The sequence below is a fragment of the Diabrotica virgifera genome, chromosome 2, assembly GCF_917563875.1.
Source record: "Diabrotica virgifera virgifera chromosome 2, PGI_DIABVI_V3a".
In the NCBI taxonomy this organism is placed as follows: Eukaryota; Metazoa; Arthropoda; class Insecta; order Coleoptera; family Chrysomelidae; genus Diabrotica; species Diabrotica virgifera.
This window is the reverse complement of record NC_065444.1, coordinates 197008722-197021911: the sequence shown is the minus strand read 5'-3', so window position 1 is coordinate 197021911 and position 13190 is coordinate 197008722. Positions and strand designations below refer to the sequence as shown.

The 13190-nt window shown below is 31.5% G+C and overlaps 1 protein-coding gene across 1 annotated transcript in view; it reads left to right on the top strand.

The window, feature by feature from the left end:
- The window catches only part of LOC114330510 (GTP-binding protein Di-Ras2), a 32101-nt gene extending 19451 nt beyond the window's left edge, over positions 1 to 12650 (top strand). The window contains exons 2-3 of the mRNA XM_028279854.2: positions 3754 to 4011; positions 12262 to 12650. Coding sequence (XP_028135655.1) covers positions 3754 to 4011; positions 12262 to 12456 — 453 coding nt within the window. The 3' untranslated portion in view covers positions 12457 to 12650. The remainder of the gene's footprint in view (positions 1 to 3753; positions 4012 to 12261) is intronic.
- The last annotated feature ends 540 nt before the right edge of the window (positions 12651 to 13190 follow it).

Sequence of the window (13190 nt, the reverse complement as noted above, 5' to 3'; positions counted from 1 at the left end):
TTGCGAAAAACCGTCCAAAAATGTGGTTATTTTGTTGAAAAATGAACATATTCACTCGCAAATAACTCGAAAAGTGTTGACTTGGCGAAAAAGCTCTATAGAACAAAAGTTACTTAAAATTAGTCAGTTTACCCATTTCCGGGCTTATTTTGGACATATATTTTTTCACCCCCAAGAGGGGGTGAAAGTCACCCCCAGGGCAAAAGCACAATATCACTTTTTTTCTTTGACATGTAAGCTATACGTTTGCCAAATTACATGTCAAACCAAGCGGTTCTTTAAAATTTAGAGCAAAAACCGTGAAAGAATGGACTAATAGGAATCCACAAAGAAACCGAATCAGAAATTTTTTTAGACGGGAGCGGTTTCACCACATGGACTATCTTGGAACACGTTTTCCGTTATGATGACGCGCTGATGACGCTCTTAATGATAGACAATATTACAATATTAAGGGCCGGTTGTTCGAACGCTAATCAACAATGATCATTATTCAATATTTAATTACTGTCACCAAAACTGTCAATGTCAACTTTGTTTGGGTCGCTGAAAACATAATTAATTACAATTATGAGATTTATTATTAATTATGTTAATAATTATTGTTATATTAATTGATTATAGTCTCAGAATTGTAATTAATTATGTTTTAACAATTGACATTGACAGTCATTAATTATTTGATAATGATCATTGTTGATTAGCGTTCGAACAATGATCACTATCAAATATTTAATTACTGTCACCAAAACTGTCAATGTCAACTTTTATTGGGTTGCTGAAAACATAATTGATTATAATTATGAGATTAGTTAATCAATTAACATAACAATTATTAACATAATTGATTAAGTAATTTAATAATTGTAATCAATTATGTTTTCAGCAACCCAAACAAAGTTGACATTGACAGTTGGTGACAGTAATTAAATATTTGATAATGATCATTGTTGATTAGCGTTCGAACAACCGGCCCTAAAATGTACTTATTGATCTCGTTCTTTAATTCAGTTAGCAAGGTTTTACATTTCGCGTAGTGTCATACATTTATGTTTGAAGGACTTTTATAAATGGTTTTTGTTTTTGTTACTTTCAAGACCAATTAATTTAAGTTAAAATTAATTTTTTAGATCTGTGATGAACGCTATTAATTTATGAGCAAAACTCAATTTTTGTTTTTTTTTTGTTTATTAATAATTACTGTTGTTGGTCCAGACAACTTTTCCATACTCCAACGTTTTTACTGCTTCTTTTAGTTCTTCCTCGTTTTTTAAGTTTTCTGTGATATCTTCCAATATATTAGTTTGTTCTTCATTTATATCCGTTAATAATTCTTTAAAGTGTTGTTTCCATCTTTTAACTATTTGTTTTGTTTCTGTTATTAATTCTCCATTTTTATCTTTAATGGTCTATATTTCATGTTTTTTGTGTGTTCTGATCGCCTTCAGGGTTCTGTTACTTTTGCTAGCTTCTTCCATTTTATCTTTGAATTTTTCCCAATCATCTCTGCTAATTACTAATGTTACTAATATTTTTACTTTTTTCTTTCATTTTTTTAGTTGTAATTGTCGTTTCTTTTCGTCATCTTTCAGATATTGTTTCCATGCTTTTTTCTTCACTTTAACTTGCGTTTCTATTTCTTCAGACCAACACTCTGTTTTTTTGTTGTTGTCTTTTTACTTGTTCCACATACTTCCATGTATCCACATGTATCCAATACTAGATTCCTACAGTTGTTCCACAGGTTGTTTATATCATTATTGTCTTCTATTTCTTTTATTGTTTTAAACCTATTGTTTCTAACGAAGTTGTTGATTTACTTTTTTCTCCAATATTTTCGCCATTTCTTTGCTTCTTAGCTTATACCTTTTTATCGCCTCTTTTTAAATTGATTTTTCCTTTTCTGTACTAGGACTTTCCTTCTTTTTTATTTCTTTGAAAAAGTAACTTATACAAAATATGTCCATACTTCTACGTAGAGTCTAAAAAGACAATAATATATAAAGGGGGCTTAAATCTAATAAAGTTGGTGACAACTTCTAGTTTTACCAACTTCTAGCTGTACATATTTTAGACACATAGATTAGCCACATGCAGAAGTACAATTTTCAGAGATGTAAAATGTGCATTCTACATTAAAGTATAGTATAAAGTATCAAGATAGGTATATTTTTCAAATACTTCCAATAGATTATTTGTTTAAAATATCTGAAAAACGTATTTAGTATGGTATAACTAGACCCAAACCCAGAGATCCAAAGTGAAAGTTATCCTTCAACACCAAATTGTTCTATATTGTACATATATTGTTCGGTCAAAAGTTACATCATTTTGGGCGTCGGGTTTGGGGTGGAGGTGGGGGAGACGTCGGCAAATTAGTAGTTTTTTTACGTTTTTCGTTATTATTTCTAAAACTATACGGTTTAGCGTGAACAATGTTATGTACAAAAATGTTCTACATTAAATTTTAAACAAAAAAGGTCCGAAGCATAATCTCATGAAACTACCGGTTTCAAAGTTACGTATAGTATAATTGGTCCAAAATAAGGCCTAACCCCGTCATCCAAAATAAAAGTTTTTCTCTAACACCAAATTGTTCTATATGGTCCACATATTGTTCAGTAAAAAGTTACACCATTTTGAGCGTCGGGTTTAGGGGAGTGGAGGAGGGGAGAAGTCTGTAAATTAGTAGTTTTTTACCTTTTTCGTCAATATTTCTAACCCTAAGCGGTTTAGCGTGAACAATATTCTATACAAAAATGTTCTACATTAAATTTGAAACGAAAATTTTACTGTTGAAAAAATATTCATGCGACATTGTGAATAGAAAGTTCAGAATGGGTTTCTTCGTAACAGAGATTTATATGGCCTAGAACTGTAGAAGCCTCTTGAAGGTGGTGAGGTTGACGTTCCTTCAAGGGCTTATCAGTATCATTCCACCGGCCATTGAAATATCAAATTGTATTTAGAAAACACAATCCTGTTAAAAATATTAGTTTCCTCAGTAATAATATTTAATTTGCTCAAAAAATGTAAAAAATATGGAAAACCTCCATTTTGCACCCTCTGTAACTCCAGAACCGTTGATTTTAGAACAATTATGCATTGGACCTGTTTCGTTTCAAATTGAATGTAGAACATTTTGTATAAAATATTGTTCACGCTATAAACCGCTTACGTTTAGAAATATTGACGAAAAACGTAAAAAACTACTAATTTACCGACTTCTCCTCTCCCCCTCTCCCCAAACCCGGCGCTCAAAATGGTGTAACTTTTTACTGAACAATATGTGGACCATACAGAACAATTTGGTGTTGGAGGAAAACTTTTATTTTGGATGACGGGGTCAGGCCTTTTTTTTGGACCAATTATACTATACTTCATTCCACGAATATACGACTGTGTTGGGTTATTTCGACAACGAATATTTTATTGTGCAAAATATGAAGAACGAAAATAAATTGCAAATTACATTGCTGTTTTTTGTATAGAACATTATTCACGCTAAACCGCATGGTTTTAGAAATATTGACGGAAAACTTAAAAAAACTACTAATTTACCGACTTCTCCCCCACATCCCCAAACCCGACGCTCAAAATGGTGTAACTTTTTACTGAACAATATGTGGACCATATAGTACAATTTGGTGTTGGAGGAAAACTTTCACTTTGGATGTCTGGATTATGCCTTTTTTGATCAATTGTATCATACTAATTTTGTAAAAAGAAATGTTTGAAATTGAATTTTTGCAGGTCATAAGTTGCAACAAAAATATATGCACACTTCAGATTACCGACACAACTGGTTCCCACCAGTTTCCAGCAATGCAACGATTATCCATTAGTAAGGGACATGCCTTTATACTCGTTTACTCAGTTTGCAGCCGCCAAAGTTTGGAAGAGCTGCGACCAATTTTCGATGTCATCAGGGAACTTAAAGGACCAGATTTAAGCCAGATTCCAATTATGCTGACAGGGAATAAGTGTGACGAAAGCGCTGAACTGAGAGAGGTAAGATTATTCTTTTAGTGTTTTTTTTAGTAAGTATTTATGTATGTTTCTTATTTTTTTAATTTATAATAATTTTCAAGATGGGTTAATCAATTTTTTTACATCCTAATTACATCTTTATTATCTTTATTACCCTTATTACATCAGGGTTTTTACATCTTATTATTTATGTTCTTGGCACTCAATTTTTCACCAATACATAATATGTATTATATAATATATTATATTTTCATGTTGCATCCATATGTTTTGAGGTTTCTGTGTATTTTCTTTTGTTTGCATAGTTTATATTTAGTTGTAAAAGTGCAAGTACAAAAAAGTGTGTAATAAACTACATACAAAAAAAAAAACATGGGACACCGTATCCTCTGCTATGGGGATGACTTGTTCATCTTAGGAAACAGCAAATTTAATGGCACAGTCAGAGATAAATTTCAACAGGCCCTGAATGTACTTTAAATGTAACAGAAGAAGTCTAAAATAATGAAATTTACCAGAAGGAGGAATTTAGAGATAGGTTCTCTAAACCTGAAAGGTGCAAATGTAAATCTGGTGAGTGAAGTCAAGTACCTTGGGGAAATAGACTCGAGGTCACTTGAAATCATCAGATAAAACGGATAACCAAGAGAGCAGTGTTTATCTTAATCATAGAAATACCTGGAGTTTTTGTATCAAGGATTAAAGAGAGTTGTAGAAAGTATATTTACCTCACACCTTCTGATGGGAAAGCTGTTGGTTAGCATATTATCAATTCCCATCCAATAAGAAGCTTTTTCATAGTCAATGAAATATAAAAGAAATGTACATTCCGAGATTGATCCCTACATTTTTGAAGCAGTATGGTGATTATTTTTTATTTATATTCTGAGGAAATATTCACGAAAACCTTGGATGGCAGACAAGAAGGAATATACATTGGTGGAGAAACATTTAATAATATCAGATATGCTGATGATACAGCCATTCTAACAGAAAGTGTAGAAAACCTTTACACACTGTTAAACTTAATAAAAAGCAAGGCGAAATAAAGGTCTCAAAATTAATAATAACAAAATAAAGTGGCAGTTGGCGAAATAAATATAGCTCAACAGCAAATTTGGAGAGATGAAGAAAATGTAGAACATGTCAGTCATTTGAAATATCTAGGCAGCTGGTTAAACATAAATGCAGACCCTGATGAGGAGATAATAATATATTGTAAATCATTTATGACATTGAAACCAGTTGTGTGTAATAGAAATGGTCGTAAAATGATATTTAGGTGTTATGTTTGGTCGATTCTATTTTATGGTTGTGAATCCACGTTGGGCGCCAATGTGTAGCGATAAACTACCACAGAGAATTGAGATAATATTGTAATAATATTGTCAATCAACTATGATAGTTATCGCTTATCGCCTAGCTCAATCTCTCAAGTTGTGAGTACACCTTGTCATAATCAAAAATATAAACGCTGAACATCTAGATGGGGCAAGTAAAACAATAATTTAACTAATCATGTTTATTTTTCATTAAAGACATAATAAAGTAATGTATTGTCAAATCAAAGATATACAAGACCTTGCCGAAACCTAACCAGATCAGATTATACTTATGGCACTTGGTATCTGTCTGTAGATTGTTTGGTTCTGCAACTGGCTCTGGGGTCCTAGATGTTGGTCCTTGGTCACCAGGCCTACTGGTGTTGGTTGCTTATAGCAGGTGTCCTGGTTGCATCGCCGGTGACATTGGAGACTCCAGGTTCAGGGAGTCCTCCCGAAAGGTGAAGGGTTCTCGGTAGTTTTGTATTTGTTCCAAAAAACCCAATTTAAGAACGTCTGTTTGAACTAAAGTGAAGTAAAGTGGTTTTTTAGCCAGAAAAATTATAGAAAAATCATCCATGTTGAGAGGGACTGACAGATTGACTTGACAGAATGGGGGTTTGACATTGACACTGAACGGAATAAGAATGTTCCGTATTATGACAGAGTGATTGGATGTTTGATACGGAGATATGCCTATAGAGAATAACGGAAGAGGGCGCCAAACAAGTTTTTAACGGGAAAACAAGGAAAACAGATACAGAAGTTTATTATTAATGAATTATTAAAGAAAATAGAATAAAATAATTATTTAAAAATAAAATAGCAAAGATGTGACGTTTATAGCGTTACACTCTAAAAGCAGGAACGTCGAATGCCAGAATGTTAGCAAGACTGCAAGAATTCAGCAGGTTAGCTAATGAACACCATAAAGAGAAGAAAAACGTATAGTCCAGGACGCATCTGTTTTGAGATGGACGTTGAGAGGTGACTCAAATTTTTTTGCAGAAATTGCTTGAAAATAAATCAAATAATAATATTTGAGTTATCCTCCCTCTCAGAAAGGTCCGGAACATTGTTTAAATGATCAAAATGTCAAAAAATAAAGGAAAAATTCGATTATTTTCTTCGTTTTTGATTATAACTTTAAAATTATTCATTTCCGAGAAAAGTTGTACTGACATAAAAGTTGCGTAATTAAATTTACTATAATATAGAATTGGTTAAAAATTTCAAAAATGGTCACCCTAGTTGCAAAATAGCAATAATTGCAAATAAACCATACAAAAACAAGTATTCGCATTTTACGTTTTTCAACCATTTATGCTAAACTTAGGACCTTCATATTTCACCCAGAAAAACTTTATGATACAGTAAAACAATACTGTAAATTTCATTAAGATCGGTCTAATAGATTTTGCAAAATAAATTTTGCAATCCAGCTTTCGCAAAAAAAATTCATTTTTTCAAAATGTTACAGGACTGAAAATAAAGCAGATAGCAAGTTGAATTTTTTTTGCTTATAGAAGTGTACTGTACCTTTCATTTGCAATTTGCAAAATTAAAATCGATCAATTACCACGGCGTCAGGAAATTTTTTAAATAAACAATAATTTTTGGTGCTACGCGCAGGACAGCGGTGTTCGATTCACACAAGTTTATTTCCACCAAAATTTCTTCCAATCTTTATGTAATATATTATTTTCTTACTCTATATTTTGTTGTATTTTAATATTTTAATTCCACAAAAATCAAACTAATTTTATTATTGTTTGTGAAATATTGTTTAAATAAATGCATATGTTTAAAAATAGTAAACTTTTATTTTTTAAGTTAAAATATATTAACAAAGAAAGTTTTTGCTAATAAAAGTGTTATTTCAAAGGATAGAGTATGTATTTTTATTTTGCAATAAACAAATTTATTTATTTATATCGAAATGTAATAAAAATTATAAATGTATCAATCATTATCAGAGATCATTGGAATGCCCAATCAGAGCAAACTATCCGCTGTCCTGCGCGTAGCACCAATAATTAATGTTTATTTAAAAAAATTCCTGACGCCGTCGTGTTAATCGATTTTAATTTTGCAACTTGCAAATGAAAGGTACAGTACACTTCTATAAGCAAAAAAAATTTCAACTTACTATCTGCTTTATTTTCATTCCTGTAACATTTTGAAAATATGAATTTTTTTTACGAAAGCTGGATTGCAAAATTTATTTTGCAAAATCTATTAAACCGATCTTAATGAAATTAACAGTATTGTTTTACTGTATCATAAAGTTTTTCTGGGTGAAATATGAAGGTCCTAAGTGTAGCATAAATGGTTGAGAAACGTAAAATGCGAATACTTGTTTTTGTATGATTTTTTCGCAATTATTGCTATTTTGCAACAAGGGTGACCATTTTTGAAATTTTTAACCAATTCTATATTATAGTAAATTTAATTACGCAACTTTTATGTCAGTACAACTTTTCTCGGAAATGAAAACTTTTAAAGTTATAATCAAAAAACCAAGAAAAAAATCGAATTTTTCCTTAAGTTTTTGACATTTTCATTATTTAAACAATGTTCCGGACCTTTTTGAGAGGGAGGATAACTCAAATATTATTATTTGATATATTTTCAAGCAATTTCTGCAAAAAAATTTGAGTCACCTCTCAACGTCCAAATGTACTAATATTTTTACAGATGCGCCCTGGTCTAGTAATATTTTGGACACATAATTAGAGGACCCAAATACCATTTACTTCACCTTATCACATAGGAGAAAGTGGAAGACAAAATATCGCTGGTGCGTAAAAAGATATCTAGACTATGTAATATTACACAGTGGTGCGATGACAACTGAAGAAATATTAGCTAATAGAGAAACATTCCAAGGACTTATAAACATAATGATAGCCAATGTTTGATCACATATATGATATTTAAAGAGTAAAGTAAGCCCAAACAGGTCACTTTTTGGGCTCACTATAGCACCAAAACCCAAACGGAAAGAAAACTTTTCCTTTCCTACATTGTGGTTGCGCATTTTGTGTATATGTTAACACGTTCGGTGCCCATGACGCACGAGTAGTATTACGAAGGTTTTAATATCAAAGGTACCGATGACGCATAAGTGGGGTCAGTAGTACTGTGGTTAGTGATGTTAGAAGAGAATATTCTAGGCCAGAAAATTCTCTCGAGAATATTCTCGGCAAAAATTTTCTATATTTTCAAAAACCGAAACAAAAATAAAAACTAGATACGGGTCAAATTATTATAATTTAAAAAATATGTAGGTATATTGTTTTTGCCAATCCCATGAACCACTAGCAAGGGTGTTTACAGTGTCAATATTTATTGTTTTGGTGCAATATTAACGTGCAAATATTTAGAATAGTGTTCATTTAAGCAGAGAAGAACAAGTTGAGGAAACTGAGTTTGTAGATAATTTAGCAACTTTAAAATATGGTGATTAGTTTGTAGATAATTTAGCAATTTAGAAATAATGGCAGATTTGGCATTTTATCGGTCTAAGGAGAGATTTTTTGTAAAACCAAACATTGTAAAATCATTGAAAAACTAGACTTAATCATATGGTGAAAATGTACATGTTTCGGAACAAAATTAACTAAAATAGTAGTTGATATATTAAGCATGCCTTCATCCAGTGCAGCGACTGAAAGAAGTTTCAGTACTTACGGTTTTTTTATCCACTCCTCTAAAAGAAACAGACTCGCTGCTGAACGGGCTCGTAAGGTAACTTTTATTGCTCACAATTTAAAATTGTTAGACGTAGACCAATCTATGACTGAGCTGGCCACTCGTGAAAAACAAAATCCCACAACTCATCAGTACATTGAAATGCAGATTGTAGATGCCTAGGATGAGCTAATGATAGAAATAGATTCTGGATCTGAGGTCTCATCTTTTATCATACCGCATCGATTATTTGCTGTTAAGAAGAAAATTTCATTTTTTTTATCAAAGAAATTTTGTGTTTTCTGTTGTTTTTGTATTTTTTATATACAAAGAACACTGTTGTTTCGTCTCATAATTTTTTATATAAGATCATGATTTTCAAAACCCTATTTTTCATCTTCAACAATATTCTTAAGTGCGTCATGGGGTTAATTCTCAGAAAATTCTCCATATCGAGAATATTCTCGAGAATGTTCTCCGATTTTTCATTCTCGAGAATTTTCCAACACTAACTGTGTTACTAAATGAACGATTTAAGCATGTGGTACCAGCCAAGTGGCGCTTGTTCAAGATGAGCACCGAACGTTTTAATGTATAATTCTTAAAATTATCTTTAGTACATAGCTTATCAGACTAATAATTAGTCTATATTGTTATCACTTGCTTGCTCCACTCTTTTCAGTTATAGGTATGACAGTAGACTGGAACTAGTCGCTTTACGAAAGTTTAAAAATGTTAAGAACCTAAGACTATCATCATCAAGTATTTTAAGCTTCTCTCTATATACATTTTCTTCAAAGGGGGACATTAAAATTGTTTGATAAGTTTATTGTATGCTTTACCTCAGATACGAGAATTTCTATTGACTGTACCCATTTCTGTTTTACTTTCTGTTCTAGAAGCTCTCAGTTCACTATCCTGGACTTCACATAGTGCGTTTTTAAAAGATTGCTATCTTTTGTTTCTTTTAGTTTTTCCAACTGCACAGTTTCTTTAATTTTGGTATTTATTACCCATATTGTGTTCTGTTTTGCTAGTGTTTCTTTTAGTTTCTCAAAATATGCCTTGTTTTTTCTCTTATTTTGACAATTTTTAATTCTCATGACTTTTTCAACCATATGATTATCACCAGATCCAATATTAGAACCATACTATATCCTTGTCCCTCTGATCCTATTCCTATATCGTTTGAATATGGTTTCTGAACATATATTCCTCATTGTTACCTGTCTCATTAGATTTTCTTTTATCATATTGATTGATTTGTAGATAAACTTGCATGTCATATTTCTTTAAGACTAAAGAAAGCTTAATTTTTTTCGGGGACCATCCCGTTCTATTTACTTAATTTTTTAGTTCCCGTTGTTGTCAATATTGCCGTTGTCTCTTTTTGGATCAGGCCGTTGATGTCTCTTGGAGCACGATTGTTCATCCCAACATTTTTTTCCTAAGGGGTTTTTCTAGATGTTTCAATTCTTTCCCCAAATATTTAGGTTCACATATTCGATCCTTGATGTTTTCATGATTCCGGTCTTTTATAGGGCTTTTCATCGATTGTCATTTGTTTCGAGCTTCTGTCATATGTTGTATAATCTGTGTATAATATTAGTATCCACGGATTATACTACATATGACAGAAGCTCGAAACAAATGATTGTGAATGAAAAGCCCTATTTAGGGTAGTGATTCGAGTTGTTCGAATTATGGCCCGTTATTGGTGCGTACATTGTTTTCGATATACTCTATGTCCAAGTCTCCCTTTATATTTTCGTTAGAAAACATTTAAAATGCTATAAACTAGAAGTCAAACAATAAGGAATGCACGTAATTTTCCCCTTGTTGCCATATTCTAAATTAAAAAAAAAATATAGGGAATAATCAGATTTTTTTGACATGCCATTCATGTTCATCGAGCATTTTATTGGGTAGCAGTAGTGACGATTATATATGACGTCATTATTATATTTGGTCAGATGGTAAATGGTAACTGACGTCTGTCATAATATTGTAGATTAAATATAATGTCAAATCATTGTTTTCAAATTATATTTTATTTATTTAGTTTATATTTTAACATTTTATTTTTTCACGAACTTCACTTTCCCTGCCCTATCCTGGATTGGTCTTGTTGTATGGTAGGTTTAATTAGGCGTTAATTTTGGTATGGTAGGCTCACAAAGGCCATAAAAGAAGAAGAAAAAAAATAAACAAACAAACATAACCTTATATAACCTTATCTCGGAAAATGTCAGTTTGACACTTATAGTAAAGATGTTATCTTTGTTTCACACACTTAAAGACAAAGAGAAACAGTGTGGGCTCTAGCAGATTTGGTAAATAAATGTGTTTTTTGTGTAAATAAATATGCGTTTTTATTTGGCAACAGCGCTGTCTTGCCAAACTTGACAGTAGCGAAAAAACTAATATATGAGGAAAAATTTGTTGAATTTGTTTGCCGTTAAGTTTGTACCGGTGGGTTATGATGTCATTAAATCTATGACGTGCATTCCTAATTGTTTGACTTCTAGTTTATAATGTTCTTCTTCATACCATGTGTCCACGGATGGGGTGCCCAAGAGAAAAAACTTTTTTATTTTCAATTTTAGCGAAAAATGTCATTCATAATAAAAAGTTTTGCTTGTTCTAAAACCTCATAAAACGAAATCAAATTCAAGTTTTTCAAAACCTGCTTAATTTTGTAGCCTATTTTATGTAATTCCCTATAAATTTTTGCACTAAGTTCGAAATTGTAACAATAATCTAGTGTTGCTAAGTTTCAATGTCGCTTAGTGACTGTCAACTCCGATAAATAATTTGCGAATTGTCATTTTTTCGACAAATTTTTAAGCGTTCAAAAGAGAATTTATTGTTAGATGCTTAACATTGTCTTGTCGAAAAACAATGACAATTCGCAAATTATTTGTCGTAGTTGACATTATTGTTACTACATATTTCGAACTTGGTGCAAAAACTTATAGGGATGTACATAAAACTGGCTACAAAATTAATCAGGTTTTGAAGAACTTGAATTTTATTTCGTTTTATGGGGTTTGTGAACAAGCAAATCTTTTTATCAAGAATGACATTTTTCGCTAAAATTGAAAATAAAAAAGTTTTTCCTCATTGGGCACCCCATCCGTGGACACATTGTATCTGTGAATTGGATCTTAAGATTAAGGAACTTATCACATTGAAGAAATTTATAAGTTCTTATCCACGGCCGCAAATCACAAAAATGTCATAAGTTTCATTTTAGGTGACTACATCCGAAGGTCAAGCTCAGGCAGCAGAATGGGGCGTCAGTTTTATGGAGACTTCTGCGAAGACCAACCACAACGTCAAACAGTTGTTCCAAGAACTTCTTAATTTGGAGAAGTCACGCAATGTAAGCCTTCAAATTGGAGGCAAAGCAAACAGCAGGGTTGCCAAAGATAAGTGCGATCTTATGTAAAGTAAATCCGGTAAAACTTGCTGGATTTTCAAGATAATTTCCATCTATGTCTTACCGATGATCTTTTATTTTTTAAATAGTTTTGGTATACTTTGTTTGTGAAGCGTTGTTAAAGAAGAACCTATTTTATTTGTATGTTGACTTTAATATACAAGATGTATGTAACAAACAATAAATCACAAATTAGATCAAAATTGATATTTTAAATAATATAAAAACATTACAGTACACCTTAGTCTTTTGAGTCCCTTTTACTTTTCAGTGTCGGGACATACATTACAATTGCATTTATTATTTATTAATTACAAAAAAGGTTAATATTACAGATGTTACAGATTCTATGGGAAGTTGATAATGACAGAGTCACAAAGCAAAAAATAAAGAATTTTATTGCAGTGTTTATCACAGTTAAATTAACACCACCTTGGAAAACAATCCCAAAAACTGTTTCATTGACTGTTCCATAACGATAAATGTAATAGCGAATGAGCAGTTACATGTTGGATTTATTTGTATACGAATGGAAGTTGCATAATTTTATTATTTTTAAATAATAAAAGAAAAATATTTGATACTTTACTTTTTAAGAAGTACTAACAAAGATTCATTAATTTTAATTTAATATATGTTCAAACTGATCTCATTGGTCCATAATACAGGCCCGAATAAAAAAAATCGATAGTGCGTAAATCGACATTTAATATGTGACTTAATTTTTTATTTACAATTTGTAT